The following is a 24944-nucleotide window of genomic DNA, read 5'->3' on the forward strand; positions in this document are numbered from 1 at the left end:
GGATAGAGAACCAATTTATTATCTTGAAAACTGACAAAGAAAGAAATAGAATTAAGCATAGAGTCTTGCCTTCTCTCTATAAACTGTAATACCGGGTAACCAATAGGGGGAGATTACCTTTTTATAAAAGCATTTCAAGTAATGAAAGAAAAAGAAATGTGAAATCAGAAATCTTTATTTTGCAATCCTTAAAATGGATTGAGGTTGTTAATCAACGTCACCAAAAGAGAGACAACCAGACATGATATGCCTTGATAAAAAAGCAGCACCTCCTGTGGTCTCGCCAAGGAGAATCTGGATCCAGCTGCCATTTTGTAGGAAATACAGAGGATCAGGGAACAAACTGAAATGCAACATAACTGTGCAAGCAGCAAAATCCACACTTTGGGAAACTGGAGAAGACAAATGCCCTGGTGTTCTTCAACAGATACAGGAAAGGAAAGGAATGGAGGGGGGAACTGTAGATTAAAAAGACTTAAACAGGGGTGCCTGAATGGCTCAGTTGGTGGAGCATGTAACTCTTGATCTCAGGGCTGTGTGTTTGAGCCCCACAATGGGTGTAGAGATTACTTTTAAAAGTTACAAAATCTCAGGGTTTCCTGGGTGGCTCAGTCTGTTAAGCGTCCAACGCTTGATTTCAGTTCAGGTCATGGTCTCATGGTTTGTGAGATCGAGACCAGCATCGGGCTCTGCACTGACAGTGCAGAACCTGCTTGGGATTCTCTCTCACCCTCTCTCTCTCTGTCTCACTCTCTCTCTAAATATAAATAAATAAAAATTTAAAAACTAATCTTTTTAAAAAAAGAGACTTGGGGGTGCCTGAGTGGCTCAGTTGGTTGAGCGTCTGACTTCAGCTCAGGTCATGATCTCACGGTTTGTGGGTTCGAGCCCCACATCAGGCTCTGTGCTGACAGCTCAGAGCCTGGAGTCTGCTTTGGATTATGTGTCTCCCTCTCTCTATGCCCCTTCCCACTTGCGCTCTGTCTGTGTCTCTCTCTCTCTCTCAAAAATAAATAAACATTAAAAAAAAATTTAAAAATAAAAAAAAATTAAAAAAAAGAGACTTAACATATCAAAAATGTAAAAAATTGGTACAACATCCAAAAATGTATGTGTATTGAGTGATAAAACTATAAAGAAACATAAGAAATTAGTACTTAAAAAGTCAGGATAATGTTTATTTTTGTGGGGAGGGAAGAAGATGGGGAACAAGAAGAGTTTCTGGGTTATCTGACAAGTTTGTATTTATTAACTGGGGTGTGGTTGCAAGGATCTTCACCTTAGAACTTAATAAATCACATATTTGTGTTTTGTTTGTGTGTCTGTTTTTTTTCAAATAAAAAGATCTAAAAAATGATACTGAGAAATGATAAACTGTCCCCTTAATTGTCCCAACTTCAGAGATAAGTACTGTTAACATTTTTGGCATTTGTCTTTCCAGACTTTTTAATGCATACATAAGCATGTATGATATTGTAGGTTTTACCTAAATGAGATTATATGGCAGATGCAATTTTCACTCAGCAATATATCATGGACATCTTTCCATGTCAAATCGTATAGAGTAACATTTATATAAAAAAGTAATTATTCTTTTTTTTCTTTTAATTTTTTTGTTGTTTATTCATTTTTGAAAGACAGCGAGAGACAGAGCTGTCAGCACAGAGCCTGATGCAGGGCTCGAACTCAACGTCCGGTGAGATCATGACCTGAGCCGAAGCCAGATACTCAACCGACTGAGCCACCCAGGCACCCCCAAAAAAGTAATTATTCTTAAATAAAAATATCTGTTCCTTGACAAAGTCTTCAACAATATGGAAAGTACCAGGAGAAAAGCAGCACAAAAATCTCACCACTCCAAAAGAAGGAAATCCTGCCATTGTAATAATGTGAGATGATGGATATTAACTAAAATTATCATGATAATAATTTTGTAACATATATATATATGTATATATATATATATATATAATCAGTATGTTGTACACCTTAAGCCAATATAGTGTTATGTCATATCTCAGTAAAACTGGAAGAAGAATCTCACCACCCGGAAATAATGAATGTTATCGTAATTTAAGAAGTCTTTCGAGATGCCTGGCTGGTGCAGTCAGTAAAGCATGTGACTCTTGATCTCAGGATCTGGAGTTTGTACTTATACATAAAAGAAAAATAAGGGGGGGGGGGGAGAAATTTTAAGTAATTCAGCTTCATCTCTCTTTTTTTTTTAATTTTTAAAAATGTTTATTTATTTTTGAGAGAGAGAAAAAGAGAGCAAGGGAGGGGCAGAGAGAGAGGGAGACACAGAATCTGAAGCAGACTCTGAGTTCCAAGCTGTCAGCACAGAACCTGATGCGGGGCTAGAACTCACGAACCATGAAATCATGACATGAGCTGAAGTCAGATGCTTAACCGACTGAGCCACCCCAACACCCCAAAGTAATTCAGCTTCAGATACCTTTTCCCACTATGGAAGGAGTGTTTTACAAGACATTCCTCAGGCTGAGAAAAAAATTAGGGAATTGTTAAGAGGTTGAAGTTATATTTTTCTTGATTTATGTTTCAATTTCATTTTTAAAAACTTTTGATTTTTATTTTTTATTTAAGTATAATTGATTATGTTTCAATTTTATTTTATTAAAAAATTTTAGATGTTTATTTATTTTTAGGATAGAGAGAGAGCACAAGCTGGGGAGGGGCAGAGAGAGAGAGAGGGAGACATGGCATCCACAGCAGGCTTCAGGTTCTGAGCTGTCAGCACAGAGCCTGATGCAGGGCTCAGACCCACAAACTGAGATTATGACCTGAGCTGAAGTTGGAGGGTTAACAGACTGAGCCACCCAGGTGCCCCGATTATGTTTCAATTTTAGGTGATAGCAATTGGTTCCTCTCGCAGATAAAAGATGAAGTCATTAGCATTTTATTTCCTCCCTCTCTCCTTCTCCCACCTCCTGATTTAAAAAATCTTTCTATTGTTTTTACTTTGTCAGGATTCATCACATTTACATTTTGTTCCACAGCTAGAATTCCTGTTTTTATTTTTTTATTATTTTTTTTTTAAATTTTTTTTTCAACGTTTTTTATTTATTTTTGGGACAGAGCGAGACAGAGCATGAACGGGGGAAGGGGCAGAGAGAGAGGGAGACACAGAATCCAAAACAGGCTCCAGGCTCTGAGCCATCAGCCCAGAGTCCGACGCGGGGCTTGAACCCGTGGACCGCGAGATCGTGACCTGGCTGAAGTCGAACGCTTAACCGACTGCGCCACCCAGGTGCCCCTAGAATTCCTCTTTTTTAAATAGCTTACCTGCCTATCTGCAGCACTTTTACCTCTTATTTTGGTAACTTTTGTTTCTGAATTCTTGTTTTTTTGAACATTTATTTATTTGTTTTGAAAGAGAGAGAGAGCACGAGTGGGGGAGAGGCAGAGAGAGAGGGACACAGAGAATCCCAAGCAGGAGCCACACTGTCAGCCCAGAGCCTGAAGTGGGGCTTGATCCCACGAACCCTGAGATCATGACCTGAGCTGAAATCAAGAGTAGGACGCTTAACTGACTGAGCCACCCAGGTGTTCCCCCCCCCCCCCCCGTTCCCCCTCTCCACTTTTTAAAAATTCGTCCCTTGGTCCTAATTGGTTAGATGTTTTTTCAAGGACTCATGGATGTTTTACTCTCTTGAGTTCTTTCATGCTTAAGACATCTACCTGTGGCTAGGTATCATATTCCTAGGTCATACTTTCTTCTCTCCAAACTCTGTAGACATTGCCTCATTGTCTTCTGGCGTTGAGGTTGTTTGGAAATGTTTGTATTCAGCTTCGTGGATAATTTGCCTTTTCTGCTCAGATGTTTAAATAATTATTTTCCTTTGAAAACTAGGAACTTAACTAAGGCATATCTTGATGTTTAGTCAAAGTTGTTTTTCCCTGGCATACAGTAAAAATTTTCCTTTGCAGATTTAGTTTGTCCTTCATTAAAGGAAAAACGTTCCTGTGTTGTGTTTCTGAATGCATATTTTGTTGCATTTATTGGATTCTCTACACCAATTAGACACCAGTTATCTTTATGTTTGATTATCTCTTGGTTCTCTTATTATCTTCCCCCTAATTGCTTTAGTCCCTCTGCGTTTTCCCTTTGTATTAGCCATAATTATCTCAAGCCTTTTATCCATGCCATTAATTCAATTTTCAATCATGTCTTTCCTGCTATTTGGCATATCTAATTTATGTATTAGATATATAATGGTTTTGTTTCAGTTCTTGATTCATTTCCTTAGTTCTGAAATCTCCTTTTCACTCTCCCTCTGCCATTTTATCAGCTCAATTTTGAGGTCTTATTTTCTCAGGTTCATGTTCTTATTGAGGTCTTTATAGGGCAAGGCACCCCCTGGGGATCTCCTGTATCTTCAGGTTATGTTGTCTTCCAGACTGGTTTCTTCATAGTTCACCCATTATCTTCCTTCCTCCCTATCCTTCCCTCTTTTGACTATACCACAATTACATGATCACCATGTAATTTCTTTCTTCTCATTTTTGTTTAAGAGGGGTAGCTCCACTGTTATGTAGTGTGGATGAAGTCTCCTTGGCCCCCTTACCCCCTTGCCCTCTCTCCAAGCTAGCCTTTGTTCATGACATTAAGTATTAGGAAAAGGGGAATCTGTGATCATGCTTTATTCTGCTATCTTTACCCTAAAATCTTAAGATGATTTTTCTAAAAAGCAGATTTTATCCTGCCACATATTGCTTAAATCTCTTCACTTCAGTGGTTTCTCACAGCTTTTAGGGGAGATGTCTAAACTTCTTAATTTGCATACAAGATCCTTCATTGTTTGGCTCACCTACCTCCCTAGTCTTAGGTCTCCCACCATTCTCCACCTCATTTGCTAATTGATCACAGGAAGCTTTTGGCTGAGCCTACATCTGGCCTCAGAACCCTCTACAACACAGGGCTCCAGGTGGCCTTATTGGCCCTCTTCTCTAGTTAAATCCCATTCATCCTTCAAAACTTAGTTGCAGTGTTCTCTTCTCTGAGAAGCTTCCCCAGAATACACTTCCCTTCTTTGTCCTCCAAGTACTTCAGAAACCCCTCTTTTGTGCTTTTCTCTTATAACATTTTCCACACTTGATTAGAGCTTCCTTTTAGAGTATGGTGTAATGGGTTGTGAAGCCCAACTATCTGGGGTTCAGAAATTACCTCTGCCACTTACTATCTGTATGACTTTGGGGGCCATTATGTAACATTTCTGTGCCTGTTTCCTTATGAGAATTAAGTAAATGCATGTGAAGTTGTCATTGAGCACATGCTGAATAAATGTTTTTTGGTTATTTATATTTATTAATTTATTACTGTTGCTCTGACAGCAATTATGGCCCCATACCACCCAGAGCCCCTCCCTGACAACCCAGGGCCTGTCCATGGTGCTAAAACAATGCTCTTCGTCACAGGACAGCCTCCACCATCTGGCATACATTTAGCCCCATTACGGGGTAAATCCATGATTACATCTTTTTATTGTGAATATAGAAACTGTCTTTCCCTTCCCATTTCCACAACCACCATCCTAGTCCTGGCCTTGGCCACCTCATCGGCTTCATTTTGTGTGACTGAGGTCATCCTCCTAACTGGTGCCCCTACCTCTGGACCATTTGATTTACCATCTTCACATTATCCTCTTTCAAATATTTCTTCATATCAAGTCATGTCCCTAATTACTGATTGACAAGGAATTTCAAAAGAGTAGAAACAACTCAAATGGTCACATGGTTACGTGATAACATATCAATGACATGCATATATATTTTTTTTTTAATTTTTTTTTTTCAATGTTTATTTATTTTTGGGACAGAGAGAGACAGAGCATGAATGGGGGAGGGGCAGAGAGAGAGGGAGACACAGAATCGGAAACAGGCTCCAGGCTCCGAGCCATCAGCCCAGAGCCTGACGCGGGGCTCGAACTCACGGACCGCGAGATCGTGACCTGGCTGAAGTCGGACGCTTAACCGACTGCGCCACCCAGGCGCCCCATGACATGCATATTAAGCATAATAATTAGGTAATTATTAAGACCATATAAAAATATAGAAAACTATTTGTTGAGGGGAAATAGCAGACTACAATATGGTTTTAACATCATTCATTCATTTTTAAAAATTTTTTTTTAACGTTTATTTATTTTTGAGATAGAGAGAGACAGAGCATGAATGGGGGAGGGGCAGAGAGAGAGGGAGACCACAGAATCCGAAACAGGCTCCAGGCTCTGAGCGGTCAGCACAGAGCCCGACGCGGGGCTTGAACTCACGAACCGCGAGATCATGACCTGAGCTGAAGTCGGACGCTTAACCGACTGAGCCACCCAGGCGCCCCTCATTCATTTATTAAACATGTATTGAGCACCTATTTTGTGACAGGCCCTAGAGATATAAAAATTATTAAGACAATCCCTTCTTTAAAGGAAGTCAGAATCTAGCTGGAAAGATAGCCATGTAAATAGATATGCATTTGGACAAAGAGTAGGAAGGAATATGGAAATAGTATTAGGGGTGGAGTGTGGGTGAATTTTGTCTTTCTAAGTATCTGTTAGGGGGTAAACTCTGGCACAAAACCTCAGAGGGAAGAGCAGTATCAGACTCCTCTGACAAAGACTACACACAGCTCCAGGTAAGCTCTTCCCACTCCACCCCTGCCTTCAGGCCCCCCCACCCCCCCCCCCCAATGGATCAATGGAGTGCTCAGGGAATTCCAATAGACCTTGACAAGGGCATGAGGAGGAGAAATGGCATAGCAACCATGCAGACCTTCTATAGCAAAATACAGGAATATTTTTGAGTGACTGTAATAATGCAATAAAAAATTTGAAGGGAATATGTATAATGGTACCCTAATGGATATCCCCAGCCCCTCATTAACTGGCCACTAGGCTTGCTTCCCTAGTCATGTGCCCCAGGATTCTCTAGGAGATCTAGTCTTTTTACTGTCATGACTTCTGTGCTGTGGGTCATGTGGCTGTCTCCTATCAAGAGTAGTCTTCATTCTTCTAACTCAAATTTTGTACATTTTTTTAAAGCTAAGGATTCATTTCCTTTAAGAATCCTTTCTCACCTAATTCCATTCTATTCTAGCATAAACAATGGAAATTCAGTTTTATTGGATATAAAATTCCTGGCTCACTGCTTTGAAGAAGTTCTAGAGAGAGGAGTTGGTGATACATGAACATCCACCTATGATTGGTCAATCTCATAGGCTCTGGAGTCAGACGGATTTGGGTTAGATCTACATCACTTATTAGCCATGTAACCTTTGGAAAGTGTTTAATTTCAATAAATCTTAGTTTCCTAATCTATCACATGGAGATAATAACAACTATCTAGTAGGGTTTTGTGAAGATGAAACAGACTGATACATGTAAAATGGCTTGTCACAGTCCTTGGGACATATAATGTGCTCAATACATGTAGATGTGATCATTACGTTCCCTTGAAATTATTTTCAATCTACTGCGGGAAAATACTAATTGATTCAACCATTAATTATGTCCCCTGTAGTAAGTATTTGATAGATGACTTCTCAAGGGTTCTAACTTAAGAACATGGCAAAGAAAAACAGCGTTTCATTACTAACGCGTCACCAAATGGAGGATGACAGACTGAGAAGTTATGTTAATTGGTAACATTTCTTATCTACGAAAAGCCAACCAACTTTTTCATTGCTTTTTTACTATTTATGTAAAATTGTAAACTGGTTCATTTTTACTCAATGGTATATCAGAATGCCTATTTATGTTAATAACTAATGAAAGAAGTTAGGTTGACCTAGTATACTCCCTGCTGTATTTTATTTTTAAAAAAAAATTTTTTTTTTCCAACGTTTATTTATTTTTGGGACAGAGAGAGACAGAGCATGAACGGGGGAGGGGCAGAGAGAGAGGGAGACACAGAATCGGAAACAGGCTCCAGGCTCTGAGCCCTCAGCCCAGAGCCTGACGCGGGGCTTAAACTCACAGACCGCGAGATCGTGACCTGGCTGAAGTAGGACGCTTAACCGACTGCACCACCCAGGCGCCCCGTCCCTGTTGTATTTTAGACGGAGACCTATGAATTCACCCTACAGATCAAGAGGGCTGATCTGTGCCCTCTTGTAAGTGGTGGAGATGTTTGTAACCAGTGAAGATGTTGTTACACAATTAAGAAAAATGAAAAAAAAAGTAAAAAAAAAAAGTACTATGTTCTCAATTATTTGGCGGTTTTCAAGGAAACAATAATGTCAGAGTTTAGAAGGCTAGTCAAGCTGTGATAACTGGAGACATAATTCTTATCATTGAAGATCCTTTAAACATAGGAGGAGATAGAGACCCTCCTCCTCACCCTCAAAAAACAAAAATCTGTTCCAGTCTAGTTTCACTTTGAAATTAGTTCTTCAAGTGAGTTCACAATAGCATTGGAAACACGGGGATTTCCGTAGATGAGCAGTATGACTGTTTTTAACATCTGATGTGTTGTCATTTATTTTGTACAGCTGAACAATTGCTTTGGTTTCTGAAGGGAGTTTAAAAATTATTCAGGCTAACTAACGCTCGAAGATAACCCAACAATTCCTTCCTGGACACTGCCCCCCTCACACTAGGGGTGTTAATTGAGTTAAATAAGAAATTAACATTAATTGGATTAGTGGATTCACAAAGGGAAGAACATTAATAAGAAGGAGGAGGAAAAGGTAGTGTCGCAGAAAGCAGCATAAGCAGTGTAAGACCAGGGGCTGCGGCAAGAAATTATACAAACCAATGAAGTTACTAACATTGTACCTCCAGGTTAGGATTTCCCACAATACTAAAAATAGAATATTCACATGGTTACACTCTAAAACTAGAAAACTTTACTTCTGGATAGGTCCTCCCACCTATTTAACCTAACTGTCATTTTACAGATGAGGAAGCTAAGGCCCAGAGATGGGAAGCCACTGGTTTATTTCAAGAGCTCGTGTTTTTACTCTGCTGTACCTTTTTTTTTTTTTTTTTTTAATTTTTTTTTTCAACTTCTTAAATTTATTTTTGGGACAGAGAGAGACAGAGCATGAACGGGGGAGGGGCAGAGAGAGAGGGAGACACAGAATCGGAAGCAGGCTCCCGGCTCTGGGCCATCAGCCCAGAGCCTGACGCGGGGCTCGAACTCACGGACCGCGAGATCGTGACCTGGCTGAAGTCGGACGCTTAACCGACTGCGCCACCCAGGCGCCCCCCCCTCTGCTGTACCTTTTCTATGAGGTAGAGCACAGGAGGGCAGTAAAGTATGGGTGTTAAGTGGCTAGACCTGATTTCAAATTCTAGCTGTGCCACTAACAAGCTGTGTGACCTTTGGCAAATTACCTACCCTCTCCGAGCCTTGGTATCTCTGAGAAAGCATAAAATCAGGGGCGCCTGGTGGCTCAGTCAGTTGAGCGTCCGACTTCGGCTCAGGTCATGATCTCATAGTTTGTGAGTTCAGCCCCGTGACAGGCTCTGTGCTGACAGCTCGGAGCCTGCAGCCTGCCTCGAATTCTGTGTCTCCCTCTCACTCTGCCCCTCCCCTGCTCATACTCTGCCTCTCTCTGTCTCTCAAAAATAAATAAATGTTAAAAAAATTTTTTTAAAAGAAAAGAAAAACCATAAAATCACAGTACTTACTTCATAGGGTTGTGTGGACTGAACGTGATAACATAGATCAAGCCCATGGTGCATCTTAAGTAAGTATACTTACCAAAACTTGTTATTTCTCCAAAAGCAAAACATCAAAGGCCAATCTGAAGAGATTCATATCAAGAGAAGAAAAAACCCATTGTATGCAGATAAGTTAAAGTCAAAAGGGGGTTAACAGGCTTCATTCATTTCCTTCATTTTTTCCCCTAATATATCTGCTACCCCTCCTTTTATCTATGCTGGTAGGCACCAAAGAGAAATCCAGAGAAACTTTTTATTCATTAGATCATAAAGATACTTAGTCTGTTTAACATTTGGTCTCGATAGCACTGCTGACACTCTATCAATGTTAGGCAATTATAACCATATTCCTTTGACAGCGCTGGTAAGTGGTGATCTGCCAGGATACTTGGCAGCCAAGCAATGTAAAAGCTGAAACATTCGTCGTTAAGTGTTTACCCAGCACAAGCCTTGGTGTTTCCATTGCTGTCTGCCTGTTCACCTGTCACGGCCCGTTTTGAAAACGCAGGCGTCCTTGTATGTTGTTCAAAGGATCCTTTGGTAAACAAGGGTTTTTGTCCCCCCTCACACTGAATTCACTCTGCCTTGAATTTTGTGCTATTGCATTTACTTTGTTCAGCCGAAGCCAAATCGGGAGAAGTCCAGAAGTCCAGGGAGACTCTCACATCATTCCATCCTACTCTTGTTCTTGAGGATTTGGGTCCTGCATTCCCCTGGCTCAGCGGTTTTCCTGATTAGGAGGAATATATCCTGCCTCATCATTTTCTCAGAGGCATTAGCATTTGGGATGGGATTTCCCTGTTGTTTGGAGAAGTTGGGGAGTCCGTTTGTGAAGAGGAAGCTTTGCACGCAGAGGTTTGTCAGGAAGAATTGTGGGTTCTGCAGTAACGGGGATGCAGACATGCCCCTGATGAGCTCCTCTACCTGAGTAAAACTAGACCATTTCTGTTCCATGAAGCTGTCCTTCCTCCGGCCCTGGGTTGATCTGCTGTTTCCCACCCTTAACTCTCACCCCATCCCTCCTCCAAAAAAGGTTTATGAATGCTCAAGATTTCCAAAAGACAGAATCTAAAGAGAGGGATGGGACACCAGCGGGCCTCCTCCCATCCAACGGGGAGAAGAGATGTACTTTTAAGGGGGGTGAGAACTCCCACCGCAGGCCATCAATTTCCTCTGGCTCCTTGAACTTGGTTCCCCACCGGGTCGGCACCTGCGTTCAACTCCAACCTTGTCGGGCGGGAACTCGAGGGGGAGGAGAGGAGCGAAGCGGGCCGGGGAAGGTGGGGAACGCCACGACGGGGAACGAGGAGCCTCGGGGCTGGGAGGGCCCAGAACTCCGCACGCCGGGGGCGGGCCCGGGGACCCCACGGCCGGCGCGCCCCCGCCCCGCCCCCGTGGAGGCCGTCGCCCGCTCGCCGGCCGCGGCGCACGCGTGTGCGGGAGGGGGCAGCGCGGCTCTCCCCGGCCGCCTGTGCGCCGCCGCCGTCCCTGCCAGCCTAGAGCCCGAGCCCTCGCCGCCGAGCCCGGCCCGTCCCGGCACCATGCGGAGGGTGAGTGTGCGTCGCTCGGGGGCGCGAGGGGGCAGGCGGCCAGTGTGCCGGCGAACGTGAGAGCGCGTCTCCCTCGCCCGGCTCCGGGCCACGGGAGGCGGCGGGGAGCCGGGCCAGCGTAGCTGGAGGGAAGGGTTGAGGGTGGGGGTCGAGGCGGGGCCTCGCGGGGCCGCGGCCGCAGCCGGGGCGGGCCGGGGGGCACTCAGCGGACGACTCTGGGGGGGTGGGGCCGGGGGAGCCGTGGGGCGACTTGCAGCCGGAGGGCGCCCGCCGGGCCCAGCGCTCCCAGCGGCAGCGCGGACACGTCGGGGCTCTCTGTCAGCGCCTGCGCCTCCTCGAGGCCGGGGCAGGCTATTCCCAGCACCTTCGCTTCCAGCTTTTAGGGGAGTCCCTTCCCGGCGCCCCCGGCGCCTGCTCGCTGGTCTGGCCGCTGCGTTCTGCTGCTTAGCGCCGCGCTCCCAGTTCGAGAGCCCCGTAAACTTTGCCGCCGGCCGTCCGTTGGGCTCCCTAGGCGCAAGCCCCAGGGATGGGCGGGCCCCATTCCGAGTTGGGTGGGTGGCGGGTGGAGGGGTGTGTGTGTGTTTCGGAGAGGTGGGCCTCACGCCTCGTTTGCGGAAAGGCCCTTGCTTCGGCGTTTGGAAGGCGCAAGGGCGTGTGGACTCGAGTTGCTCCCTCGGCTGTGCTAGCGAGCCAGGCGCTGCTGCGATGTGAACCCGCGGAGTCCCGAGGCGGACTTTCAGCACGTGCGCTTGGGGGAGTCCGGGGCAGCGGCTGCTCCCGGAACTGCAGGGGTGAGAGGCCCCTGCGCTCGTGGCTCTTAGCGGAAAAACTCCCCTCTACAGGGTTTATTCCCCTTGAAGGAACAGCCTGGAAGATCGGTGCTGCTTGCGGTCAGCCAGGAAGAGCACGCACGCAGGCCCCCCGCGCAGCTTGATCTTACCCTGTTGGGGAGCTAATGCACGCATAAGTGTTGGTGATTCTAAGTTACCAGTCCCAGTATGCCGTTTGGATTTTAACCTGGGGGTGGGGTGGGGGGGTGGGGGCTGCTTTAATCAAATGCGGGATCTCAGACTGGGTAGCAGTAGAGGAAACTTTAGGGAACTCCCAAGTAGGTACCCTTGACATTTTCCCAGACACCCTGAGGCCAAGCCCAGTGACGGTTTAGGCGTCAGGGAAAGGGTGTTGGATGTTTTCTGAAGAGACAAGTCTGAGAATAAATGGGAAAAACAAAACACGACTGTTTGTCGCCAGAGCCTGTGAGTTTCTCTGCGTTGGAGTTAGGGGTTGCCTTGTACAATGGCAGTATGTGCCTGTTTGGTCACCTGAGTAGCCCTTTCAAAGATCTCTTCCTCTCAGCTGCTAGGTTGCTTCAAAGGGAATTCTGGCCGTCGTTTTGCAGGTGGTGCCAGAGTTAAGTCTTCTGGACATGTTGATGGCGGGGGGGGGGGGGGGGTGTATTTGGAGGGCTTGTAGAGCAAGTATGAATTGGCCCCAGCTGCCTCTGGAAAGTCTATTAGTGAGCTGACATGGAAATTTACCTGGCTTACCTTTTGGAGTTAGTCCAGACCTGCTCAGGTGTTTCTGGGGAGGACAGGATTCCAGCCAGGCTGGGCAGCTAGTTTGGCATTCCTGGTGTTGATGGAGCAGCAGAAGTGGAAACGGGCGGGGTTATTTGTTTGAACTCCAAATTCAGGGGTCAGCAACCTTCTTTTTTTTTTTTTTTTTTTTTTTTTTTTTTTTTTTTTTTACCTTAGTGTCATTGGGTTAATTAAGAAAAGCAGCTGGGAAGGGATCTGTAGGCCTAAGCAAGGGAGTGTTAGAGGGAGAAGCGAGATTTGGTAATGGAGGAATTGACCAGAATATCTTAAAATAGTGATTTGTATCCTGCTTGTTTTAGGATGAAAAAGATGGATGCTTGCTAGAAGTTCAGATTCTTGAGCCGTACTTCGGACCTATTAAATCAGAATCCCTTGGACTGAAGCTTGCACTTTGCATTTTAAACACCACTGCCACCATCATAAGGCCTATGTATTAAGCACTTACTGTGTGCAGGGACCATTCTAAGCTCTAGGAGTAGTGGGGAGATGATGGCCAAAGATCCTTGTTCTTTTGGAGGCTACATTCTAGTTGAGAAATTAGATAATAAAAAAGTAAACCCATACACAAGTGATGTTAGATAGTGATGAGTGCTAGGAAGAAAATAAAGCAGGATAATGAAATGGGAAGCAAATCAGGGAGGGAAGCCATTTTCATTTCCATGGTCAGGGAAGACATTTCTAGAGAGTTGGTATTTGAACTATGAATTACATGATGAAAAGAAGTTACCTGTGTGAAAATTTGGGGAAAGAGTGTTCCAGACCGAGGAACATCAGATGCAAAGGCTCTGAGGCAGGAACAGACTTGGCCTGTGTGAGCAAAGGCTCTGAGGCAGGAACAGTACTGGGGCTGAAGCGGAGTGGAGTGTCCATGGGGTGGAGCGAATGGGATGAAGTGAGAGGTTGGAGAGATAGAGGCCAAGTTCTATAGGGACTTGTTGGTCATGGTAAGAAATTTGGATTTCAACCTAAATGCAGAGGAATGTTATTTAGAGAATTTTAAGCAGAGGAATAGAATGATATGATCTGGTTTACTTTTTCGAAGATCTACACGGCTATTGTGTGTAGAGTGAATTATGGAATGGGGATGGTCATGTAAAGAGAGACCACCTTTGTGTGCAGGGGTGATGGAGAGAGTTAGACCGGATGGATTTTGGAGGTACGGTCATTTGAACTTGCTGATGTGGAGGGTGAGTTGGGAATCCTCTAGCATACGCCTAAACTTGCTGATCGTTGTTGTGTGTGTGTGTGAGAGAGAGAGGGGCGGGGAGAGATGGAGAAAGGCAGGTGGTTGGACCTCAGTTGGAATGTCCCCAATGATAATGAGTATCGCTAACATTTAGTGAGCATTTACTCTGTACTTGGTACTGTGGTATATGTGCTCACAGGAGTCCTGTAAAATAGGAACTGTAGTCACCTGTTTTGCAGATGGGCTAAGCTCTGAAAGGTTGATATGTTGCTTTGGCCACTCAGCTAAGTGTTGGAGCTGGGATTTGTACCTGTTTACCTGACTCCAAAGCCCTGGTTCTTGGCATTACTCTTTGCTTGCTACAGACTGCCTGCTCCTGCCCCAGATCATTTCTGGTTCTGGAGAAGCAGATAATTTAGCAGTTTGGCAAATGCATGTGGCAGCATTTCAACTTTTGTAGATGAGTAACTGCAGAGGGAGGGCAGACACACTATTAGAATAGAAAGTAATTGCTTTCGTTTGATGCTGAAAGAAAGAAAAGGTGCACAGAGAACGTACAAAGTCAGAGCACAGAAGATGCCCAATAATTGGGCTTCTCTGAAGTGAGGCAGAAATGGGGCATTACCACTCTGCCCGGTGCTTTGAACCTTATGTCATGACCACCAGGGAAGCCACGTTTTCGATTCTTCTTTCACCTGTTCTCATAGCTAGTAAATATTTCCTTCTTTACTTTGCATCCCAAACGAGTTCTTTCCTGTACAGAGCCAGGAGTTTCAGAGGATTGGCAACTTTTTTTTATTGTATATATTTTTTAGAGATTTTCTTTTTAATTTTTACATCCAATGTGGGGCTCGTACAACCTGGATATCAAGAGTCGCATACTCTACTGACCGAGCCAGCCAGGTACCCCGAGGATTGGCTACTTTAAGAAATTATTTGCCTTAGAGTTAGAAGTCATTTGTGGAAAAATAACTATAATAATTAAATTATATTTATAATATATGTAATTATAATTTTTAAATATTGTATATAATTATTGTAACAATACTATTTACTGCTTTCTCTCTTCCACGCATTTATGGTCTCCCTTAATGTTCATAACAACATTTTAAGTTAAAATTAATAGGTGATTGGGATGCCTGGGTGGCTCAGTCAGTTGAGCCTCTGACTCTTGATTTCAGCTCAGGTCATGATCAGGGGATTGAGCCCCCACGTTGAGCTCTGTGTTGAGCATGCAACATGCTTGAGATTCATTCTCTCTCTCTCTCTCTCTCTCTCTCTCTGCCCCACTCCTCGCACTCTCTGTCTCTCAAAAAAAAAAAAAATGCTTGGGATGCCTCGGTGGCTCAGTCAGTTGAGCATCTGACTCTTGGTTTCAGCTTGGGTCACGACCTTCCAGTTTGTGGGTTCGAGCCCTGGGTTGGGCTCTGAGCTGACAGCGTGGAGGCTGCTTGGGATTCTCTCTCTCCCTTCCTGTGTCTCTGCCACTCTCCTGCTTGTGTGTACATGCGCTCCCTCTCTAAATAAACACACTTTAAAAAAAAAATGCTAAACAAAAAAAAGATTCACTCTCCCCCATGTGTGTGCTTTTTCTCTCTAAGCAAAAAATAATAAAAAAAAAATTAATGGATGATACATTCATACAGTATAAAAATTAAAAATACATGAAAATATTTACAGTGAAAATCATTCCTCATATTCTGTTGCCCAGCCAGCTGGTTCCCTTTAGCCAGAAGTAATTTGATTTTAAACCCACTTATTGTGTCTTTCTAGACATAATCTGTGCATATACAAGCAGTTATATATTCATACTTTCTCCCTTTTTTTTTTGACATACAAAGGTAAATGTAGTATGTAAGTACACTTTGCTTTTTTTCCTTGTACACAAGATCAGTGTTTGTAGATCTGTCAGTTCAGTTCTTTTTATGGCTGCATATGGGATACCTTTATGTGGATGTACTAGGATCGTACCAGTCTTTTGCTATTATCAACAGTGCTGCAGGGAATAATCTTATACATATGTGATTTTACATTTGTGTGAGTATATCTGTATGATAAATTTCTGAGTCAGCTAATATGAAAAAACACCTTTACTTTTGTTAGGTGAAGCAGCATAGTATAGAGGAGATATGTATCTGCATATGTGTATATATGTATATATACTTAGCTATATATGTTAGAGATATCTTTGTATCTATTACATGTATCTTTATAAATAAAATCTCCACATAATAGCGTGGACTTGGAGCCAGATTATCTGGGGTTGAATCTTGACTCTGCTATTTACAGGCTTTGCAAGTCAACCTCTCTTTGCCTCAGTTGTCTCATTTGTGAAATAGGAATAATAATAGTACCTACCTAAAGGATTGCTATGAGGATTGTTACTAGTTTGTGTTGCATAACAAATCACCCCAAAACTTACTGGCTTAAAACAATATCTGTTTTGCTTAGCTCATGAGTTGGTAGGTTGTCTGGGTGGCTCTTCTTATCTGGGCCAGCCCAGCTGAGCTCTGCCGGGTTCTTTCATGCTTCTGTGGTTACCTGGTGGGTCAGCTGGTAGCTGGAGGATCTAGGCTGCCTTACCCACCTGCCTGGTAGTTGACAGATGAGTTGGCTTGTAGGGAGCTCATGGGATGGCGTGTGATCTCTCATGTGCCAGTTAGCTCAGGTTTCTTTACGTGGTAGCCTCAGGGTTCCAAAGGCAGCAAGAGAGGGCAAAGCCCAGAGCACAAAGCACTGAGTCTGTGTGGGAGGGGACTCTCCAAGGACAAGGATACAGTGAAGAGAATCATTGGCACCATTTTTGCAGACAGTCTACCATAAACGTTGAATAAGTTAATATTTTCATTTTTTAAGTTTATTTATTTTGAGAGAGAGAGAGAGAGAGTGAGCCACATGTGTGCGAAGAGAGCAAGCGGGGGAGGGGCAGAGAGAGAGGGAGACAGAGAATCCCAAGCAGGCTCTTCACTGTTAGTGCAGAGGCTGATGCAGGGCTCGAACCCACGAACTGCGAGATCATGACCTGAGCTGAAATCAGGAGTTGGATGTTTAACTGATTGAGCCATCCAGGCACCCCAAGTTAATATATTTAAAGTGACTAGCATCGCGCCTGGCATATTGTAAGTGCTATATAAGTTTGTTAAATTGAAAGGAGAGAGAGTGCCAAATTACCCTCAGTTTTCATGTGTGAGGGTGCCTGTCTCTCTGTTTCTTCCTAAAACTGCATCAGAGTTATTTATCCGTGGAGAGGCAGGTATTATCCATGGAGAGGCAGATGTTCTTGTTCCTTTTTTACAGGTGAAAAAAGTGATGCTCAGGGATGTTGTTTTTCTGATGTTACAGGCCAGACAAGAATATGAATACTTTGTCTGACTCTAGAACACCTCATCTTGTCTCTCCACTCTAGACAGAAGTATGGTTTCTGTAACCCTTCTGTCCGCTGCTCTCCTGCTCACTCTTGGATTTCATGTCCCGTATTTCCATTTCACATTTGGATTTATGTTCAGAAGGATCTGTCAATCTGTTGGAGTCTTTGACAGTGATTTTGATTTCAACCCGCCTTCCTGAATTGAAAGCAAAGCGTCCACAAATATGGTGGGCTCTCTCAGGTCTGCGAAGGGAAGATAAAGGGAAACTTGTTACTTTACCTTTCTTAAATTGAGAAAATAAATGAGTCTGGCCTTATTTTACTTATTCTTTCTTCCTTTCCATTCCTTGCATCATTTTGTTTCCCTTCCTCCTTTACAAGACAGGAATTCTGTTCCCCAAGGGCCAGATGTGAAGACGGGAGACAGTATTTCTTAGTGGTTCAGGGCTTGATCTCTGGAGACGAGCTCCCTGACTCCAAATCCAGCTCAGCTGTTTACTAGCTGTATGACTTGGATTAGTTAATGTACATTAAAAGGACTTGTCTGAGGTTGAAAAGATTATTCAAATTACATAGCACACTTCTTTTGCTTCTGTTTTCCCTGTCCGTCTCCCCTACTTTCTCCTGCAAACCTGTTCCTCTACCCCTAGATGTATGGAAAACTTACCGAGCCCTTACTCTGAGTGCCTTATGTGTGATTAACTCGTTCAGTCCTCACAACAAACCTATGGAGTAAATGCTGTTTTATTCCCATTTTCAAATGAGGAAGTTAAATACTGAATGGCTGGGTAATTTGTTCAGCATACCACAACTAATAAATGATGTAGCAGGGATTTTAAACCAGGCATTCTGGCATCAGAGTTTGTGTTTTTAATATTTATATCCCTCAAAAAGTGGGTGGAAGGTTGGAGAGTTAAAATTGAGAGCTTTTGCTGTAGGTAAACTGCCGGTGAATTTGCACGCAGCCTCCATCCTTGGCAACAGCCGAGTGTACCCAGCTGTGCCTTAGACTGAAAATCCCAGAACAAAAAATACACACTTTCAATCCTTTTGCCAAAAGCCTTTCCACTTCAATCATTATAAACCTAACAAGATTTCAAGCATTGTGCCTCCCTTGTAACTGAGGTGTGACAGGTGCAACACTGTTGAAAAATACATGGGGCTTTTTTTTTTTTTTTTTAAGGTTTGAGACTCAAGCTGGCCAGTTCTGAGTCTTGCCACTTCTTACTCCTTTTTTTTTAAAGTTTAAAAATTTAATTCCAGTATAGTTAACCCATAGTGTTATATTAGTTTCAGGTGTACAATATAGTGATTTAACAATTCTTTACATTATTCAGTGCTCGTCATGAGAAGTGTACTCTTAATCCCCATCACCTATTTCTCCCATCCCGCCACCTACCTCCCCTCTGGCAACCACCAATTTGTATTTAAGAGTCTGTTTCTTGGGTTCTCTTTCTTTTTTCTTTTTTCCTTTGCTCATTTGTTTTGTTTTGTTTCTTAAATTTCATGTATGAGTGAAATCCTGTGGTATTTGTCTTGCACTGACTGACTTATTTTGCTTAGCATAATACACTCTAGCTCCATCCATGTCGTTGCAAATGGCAAGATTTCATTCTTTCTTATGGCTGGATAATATTCCATTGTATATGTATACCACTTCTTTATCCATTCATCATTCGATGGACACTTGGGCTGCTTCCATAATTTGGCTATTGTAAGTGATGTTGCAATAAACCTAAGGTTGCATATATCCCTTTGGATTAGTGTTGTTGTATTCTTTGGGTAAGTACCCACAAGTGTGATTACTGGATCATAGGATAGTTCTATTTTTAACATTTTGAGGAACCTCCATACTGTTTTCCACAGTGGTGGTACCTGTTTGCATTCACACCAGCAGTGAAGAGGGTTCCTTTTTCTGCATATCCTTGTCAACACATTTGTTTCTTGTGTTTTTGATTTTAGCCATTCTGACAGATGTGAGGTGATATCCATTGTAGTTTTGGTTTGCATTTCCCAAATGTGTTGGGCTTCTTTTCATGTGTCTGTTGACCTTCTGTATGTCTTTGGAGAAATGTCTGTTCATGTCTTCTGCCCAGTTTTTAATTGGATTGTTTGTGTGTTGCACTGTATAAGTTCTTTATATATTTTGGAAACTAGCCCTTTATTGGATATGTAATTTGCAAATATCTTTTCCCATTTAGTAAGTTGCCTTTTTAAAAATGTTTATTCTTTTTTTTTTCAATATATGAAATTTATTGTCAGATTGGTTTCCATACAACACCCAGTGCTCATCCCAAAAGGTGCCCTCCTCAATACCCATCACCCACCCTCCCCTCCCTCCCACCCCCCATCAACCCTCAGTTTGTTCTCAGTTTTTAAGAGTCTCTTCTGCTTTGGCTCTCTCCCACTCTAGCCTCTTTTTTTTTTTTTTTTCCTTCCCCTCCCCCATGGGTTTCTGTTAAGTTTCTCAGGATCCACATAAGAGTGAAAACATATGGTATCTGTCTTTCTCTGTATGGCTTATTTCACTTAGCATAACTCTCTCCAGTTCCATCCACGTTGCTACAAAGGGCCATATTTCATTCTTTCTCATTGCTACGTAGTACTCCATTGTGTATATAAACCACAATTTCTTTATCCATTCATCAGTTGATGGACATTTAGGCTCTTTCCATAATTTGGCTATTGTTGAGAGTGCTGCTATAAACATTGGGGTACAAGTGCCCCTATGTATCAGCACTCCTGTATCCCTTGGGTAAATTCCTAGCAGTGCTATTGCTGGGTCATAGGGTAGGTCTATTTTTAATTAAAAAATGTTTATTCTTGAGAGAGAGGGAACACGCACACACGCATGCACATGCATGAGTGGGGTGGGGGCAAAAAGAGGGAGGGAGACACAATCTGAAGCAGGCTCCAGGCTCTGAGTTGTCAGCACAGAACCTGACACAGGGCTTGAACTCACGAACTGTGAGATCAAGACCTAAACCAAAGTTGGATGCTTAACCGACTGAGCCACCCAGGTGCCCCCATAGTAAGTTGCCTTTTAATTTTGTTGATTATTTATTTTGGTATAGTCCCAGTAGTTTATTTTTGCTTCTGTTTTCCTTGCCTCAGGAGTCGTATCTAGAAAAATGTTGCTATAGCCGATGTCAGAGAGATTACTGATTGTTTTTCTTCAAGGATTTTTATGATTTCAGGTCTCACATTTAGGTCTGTACTGGATTTTGGGTTTATTTTTGTGTATGGTGAAAGCAAGTGGTTCAGTTTCTTTTGCATGTACTTCTTGCTCCTTTTGACGGACTATTTCTCTGGTGGCAGATTGTGTTTGCCAAAGCAACAGGAGAGTAAAACATAAATATTGCATATAATACATAACTTTCTGAACTTAGAATTATTCACATCTTCAATTGAAAGAAATAACTGAGGCTATTTGATAAGGTTTCTTTGCATGTAGACTAAATGTAATACGGTAACACTCATGAAACAAATACTTAAAATGAACCTCCTACTGTATGCTAGGAATCCGTTGTGGGTTAGCAAGCTCTGCATGGCCCTGATCTCACAGAATTTGTAGTCTGTCTGAGAAGATGAACAGTTCTGTGAATTATGGTATAATCTGTTGCAAAGGGAAAATAAGTTGCTAGGGTATTGTAGTGGGAGTTTCTAATGTAATCTGGCGGGTTCATAAAAGCCTTCTAGATGAAGTGACTGTTTAGCTGAGACTTGAAGGGCAAGCAAGGGCAGCCAGGGAAAGAGGAGGAGGGTTGCATTCTAGGTAGAATGAACAGCTTATGCAAAGGAAGAGTGAAGAATGGCACATTTAAGGAAGTGAGGTGCATTCAGAGCAGCTAAATGGATACAGAGCAAGGGGGTAATGGCAAGAGCTGAGGTTGGAAAAGTCGGGAGAAGCCAGATCATGAAAGGCTGTGTAAACCATCTTGAGTGTCCCAAAGGCAATGAAAAAAAGCCATGGAGAGGGGTGCCTGAGTGGCTCAGTTGGTTGAATGTCTGCCTCTTTATTTCATCTTAGGTCATGATCCCAGGGTTGTGGGATCGAGCCACACATTGGACTCCACATTCAGCATGGAGCCTGCTTGGGATTCTTTCTTTTTCTTCCTCTGCCCTTCTCCCAGCTTGTGTGCATGCTTGCTCGCTCTCTCTCTCTCTCTCTCTCTCTCTCTCTCAAATAAATAAATAAATAAATAAATAAATAAATATAAAAACCATTGAGAGATTCTAAATAAGCAGTTTTGAAAATCAAATATTTGTTTCAGAAGGTTCCTTTGGCTGCAAGGTAGGGAATGGGCTGGAGGGACAAGACTGGAGGGGGCAGGACTGGTTAGGAGGCCATTACAGTGATCCAGATGACCTAGACTAGGCAATGGTAAAGGGAATGGAGAGACCTGTTCTATTCAAGACGTATTTTAGTGTAATGAAGAGGACGTAGTAACCAATAGGATGTGGAAGATAAGGGAGGAGAGGAGTTCAGAGTGGCAGACTCTCAGATTTCTGGTTTGGTGAAACCAGATATATAGTGGTGCCATGAATTGAGACATAAAACTGGAGGGAAAACCAAGGAGTAGGACTTGGGAAGTTTTGTACAGAGGCACCAGTGGGCCCTTCATGTAGAGATATTTATAGCAGAGGTCTGTAGTTTAGGAGAAAGTTTTATTGAAAGATATAAATTTATGAGTTATTGGCATATAAGTGGTAATAATTGAAGCCATTGGAGTTACAGAACACAGAGAATATACATAAAGAATGTATTTATAAACTGGTTTACAAAACATGTTTTACATAAGAGTCACTTGGGGAACTTGTTAAAAATGCAGATTCCTGAACAACACCTCCTAAGCTGCTGATTCAGTAGGTCTGTGGTCATAAAGTAGAATCTGCAGTGTCTAATAGGGTTGACAATATACGTAACCTACAGCACAGCTATTTTACCCTTAGGTGTATGTTCTAGAGAATCTCTAGCACTCTGGGACCTACACTTTTTAAAGAAGGAAATACTTAACATATAAAAAAAGGTGTAAAGAATAATACATTGGCATTCATGTATCTACCACAACTTAAAAAATGACTAAGAAAAGCTGTAGTGTATTTATAAAATGGAATGCATACTACTCAGCCATAAAAAGGAAACAGGCTACTGTTTATGCATGAACATGGACGGATCTCAAACTAGACACAAAAGAGTGCATACTGTGTAATTCCATTTACATGAAGTTCTAGAGCAGGAAAAACCAAATTGTGGTGACAGGAATCAAAATAGTGGTTGCTGGTGGGGACTGACTGGAAGGGGGCGTGAAGAAATTTTCTGGTGTGATGGAGATTTTCTACTTCTCGACAGGCTTGAGGTTCACATGGGTGTATGTGTCAGTCAGACTCGTTGAACTGTACACTTGACATCTATATCACTATATGTAAATTATACCTCAATAAAAGACCCTACTACAAAGGAAGAAAAACCCCAGTAGAGATGGTACTGTCCCCATACTTTCCTGCCAGCAGAGGAAGCTTCTGTCCTGAATTTAACATATCTGTGCACTTTAATAGTTTTATTACATATGCATATATCCTTAAGCAAGATATGCCATTATTTTGCATGTCTTGAAACTTTATATGTATATAAATCACAACATATATACATGCCCATATTGGTTTTTTGCATAACACTTGTATATGTGAGATTTAACCATCTGATACCAGTAGCTCAGCATGCATTTTTGGAGCTAAGTATATTTATGTAGTGGAATACTACATAGTTAAGTTGTTCTTTCTGTTTTTGCCATATATTTTGGTTGTTTTAAAGCAGTGCTGCTCTGATTTTGCGTATGTGCTTGTTTGTGAGTGCTAGGGCATGTAGGGGTGGGGTAGTGGGGCTGTAGGGTAAGCATATTGTCAATTCAGCTAAATATTGCCATATTCTCCTCCAGAGAGGTTTATGAGCAGTTTATGAATGGCCTGTATTTTTACCAAACACGTGGTACTGTCAGACTTTACATTTATTTGCAGATCTGACAGAGGTGGGATAGCTCATCATGCTTTTAGTTTGTGGTTCTCGGATGGTTGAACATATTTTTATGTATTCAAGTGTGGTCCAGCATATTAAACAATTATTTATTTATTTATTTATTTTGAGAGCATGCATATGCTCAGGGGAGGGACAGAGAGAGAGAGAGGGAGAGAGAGAGAATCTCAAGCAGGTTCCATGCTATCAGCACAGAGACCAACACGGGGCTCCATCTCATGAACCGTGAGTTCATGACCTGAGCTGAAACCAAGAGTTGGAGGCTTAACCGACTGAGCCACCCAGGCACCTTTGGTCCAACATATTTTTAGGTATTCATTGGCCATTTGAGTTTTTACTTCTGTGAATTGTCAGTTCATATCTTTTACTCGTTTCTCTCTTGTACATTTTCTTACCAAGTTGCAAATATATTTTTCCAATGTGTGTCTTTTTCTAAATGGAATATTTTGATGAATTTTAATGTATTGGAAGTTATTTGTGTGTGTGTGTGTGTGATTTGTGCTTTTTGTTTCATAAGGAATCTTTCTGTTGTCTGCTGGCTAAAGATATTTACCTGTTTTCTAATGAGAGATCAAGTTTTGCCTTTAATATTTAGACCATTAATCCAATTGGAATTAAATTTAATGTATTAAGCGAGGTAGGGGTTCACTTTTCTTTTCCAGATAGATAACCAGGTATTCCAGCAACACTTACTGAGTACTGTCCTTTCCCCACCAATGTGCCATGTCACGCCACCTTTGTCATACAGCCAGTTTCCATATGCGTGAGTGTGCAAGCTCTTTATTCGGATCTTAGTTACTACTGATTACATCTTAATGTCAGATAGGTAGAGTCACCCCACTTTTTTGTGCTTGAGTGTGTTTGTTTTATTCACTGATGTATCCAATGCTCAGAACAACAGCAGGCCCTTAGTAGGGGCTCTGTAAGCACCTGCTGAGTGACTGAAGGTATCTCATCTTGTACTAGCTGAATAAGTAGCCCAGCAGTTCCCTGACGTGCTGGACAGTATTTGCCCTTTGGGGAGAGGAAGAGGAGGCAGGTGGGAATTACTGTCTCTTGTTTCTCTTCTCCCTTGCTCTTAGTTGCCTTTTGTCCCTTCTCATTCAGAACAGAATCTTGAAGAACAAATCCCCAACAAACCCAACCACTACCAGTATGGCTATAGCCTGCCGAGTGCAAGGTTTAGTGAGAGTTGGGTGGCTGCTGATTGTGACCTTGATCACAGATGGTAAATAGTTCTGTGAGGTCTTTTGAAATTTGTCCAGTAACTAGGCCCTTAAGCCTTGGAAACAAAATGGGGGGTCACCTCAGATTAGGTCTTCTTTGCATTTGAACATCTATATTTTGTAGGCTAGTGTTGCTTCAAAATAGACTTCTCTCCTTAGCATGTTTTTTGTTGTTGCTTATTTATTTATTTTTTTTTGAGAGAGAGAGAGTGCAGGAGGGGCAGAGAGAGGGAAAGAGAGAGACAAAATCCCAGGCAGGGGTCCACACTGTCAGTGCAGAGTCTGATGTGGGGTTCGAACTCA

General features: G+C 42.6%; 1 protein-coding gene across 1 annotated transcript in view; it reads left to right on the forward strand.

The window, feature by feature from the left end:
• Window positions 1-11106: 11106 nt before the first annotated feature.
• The window catches only part of TMCC3 (transmembrane and coiled-coil domain family 3), a 326327-nt gene continuing 312489 nt past the window's right edge, over window positions 11107-24944 (forward strand). Inside the window, exon 1 of the mRNA XM_086712631.1 lies at window positions 11107-11230. Within this exon, the coding sequence (XP_086568757.1) occupies window positions 11222-11230 (9 nt within the window). The 5' untranslated portion in view covers window positions 11107-11221. The remainder of the gene's footprint in view (window positions 11231-24944) is intronic.

The sequence above is a fragment of the Puma concolor genome, chromosome B4 (assembly GCF_028749965.1).
Source record: "Puma concolor isolate L17-30 chromosome B4, mPumCon1.1.hap2, whole genome shotgun sequence".
NCBI lineage: Eukaryota > Metazoa > Chordata > Mammalia > Carnivora > Felidae > Puma > Puma concolor.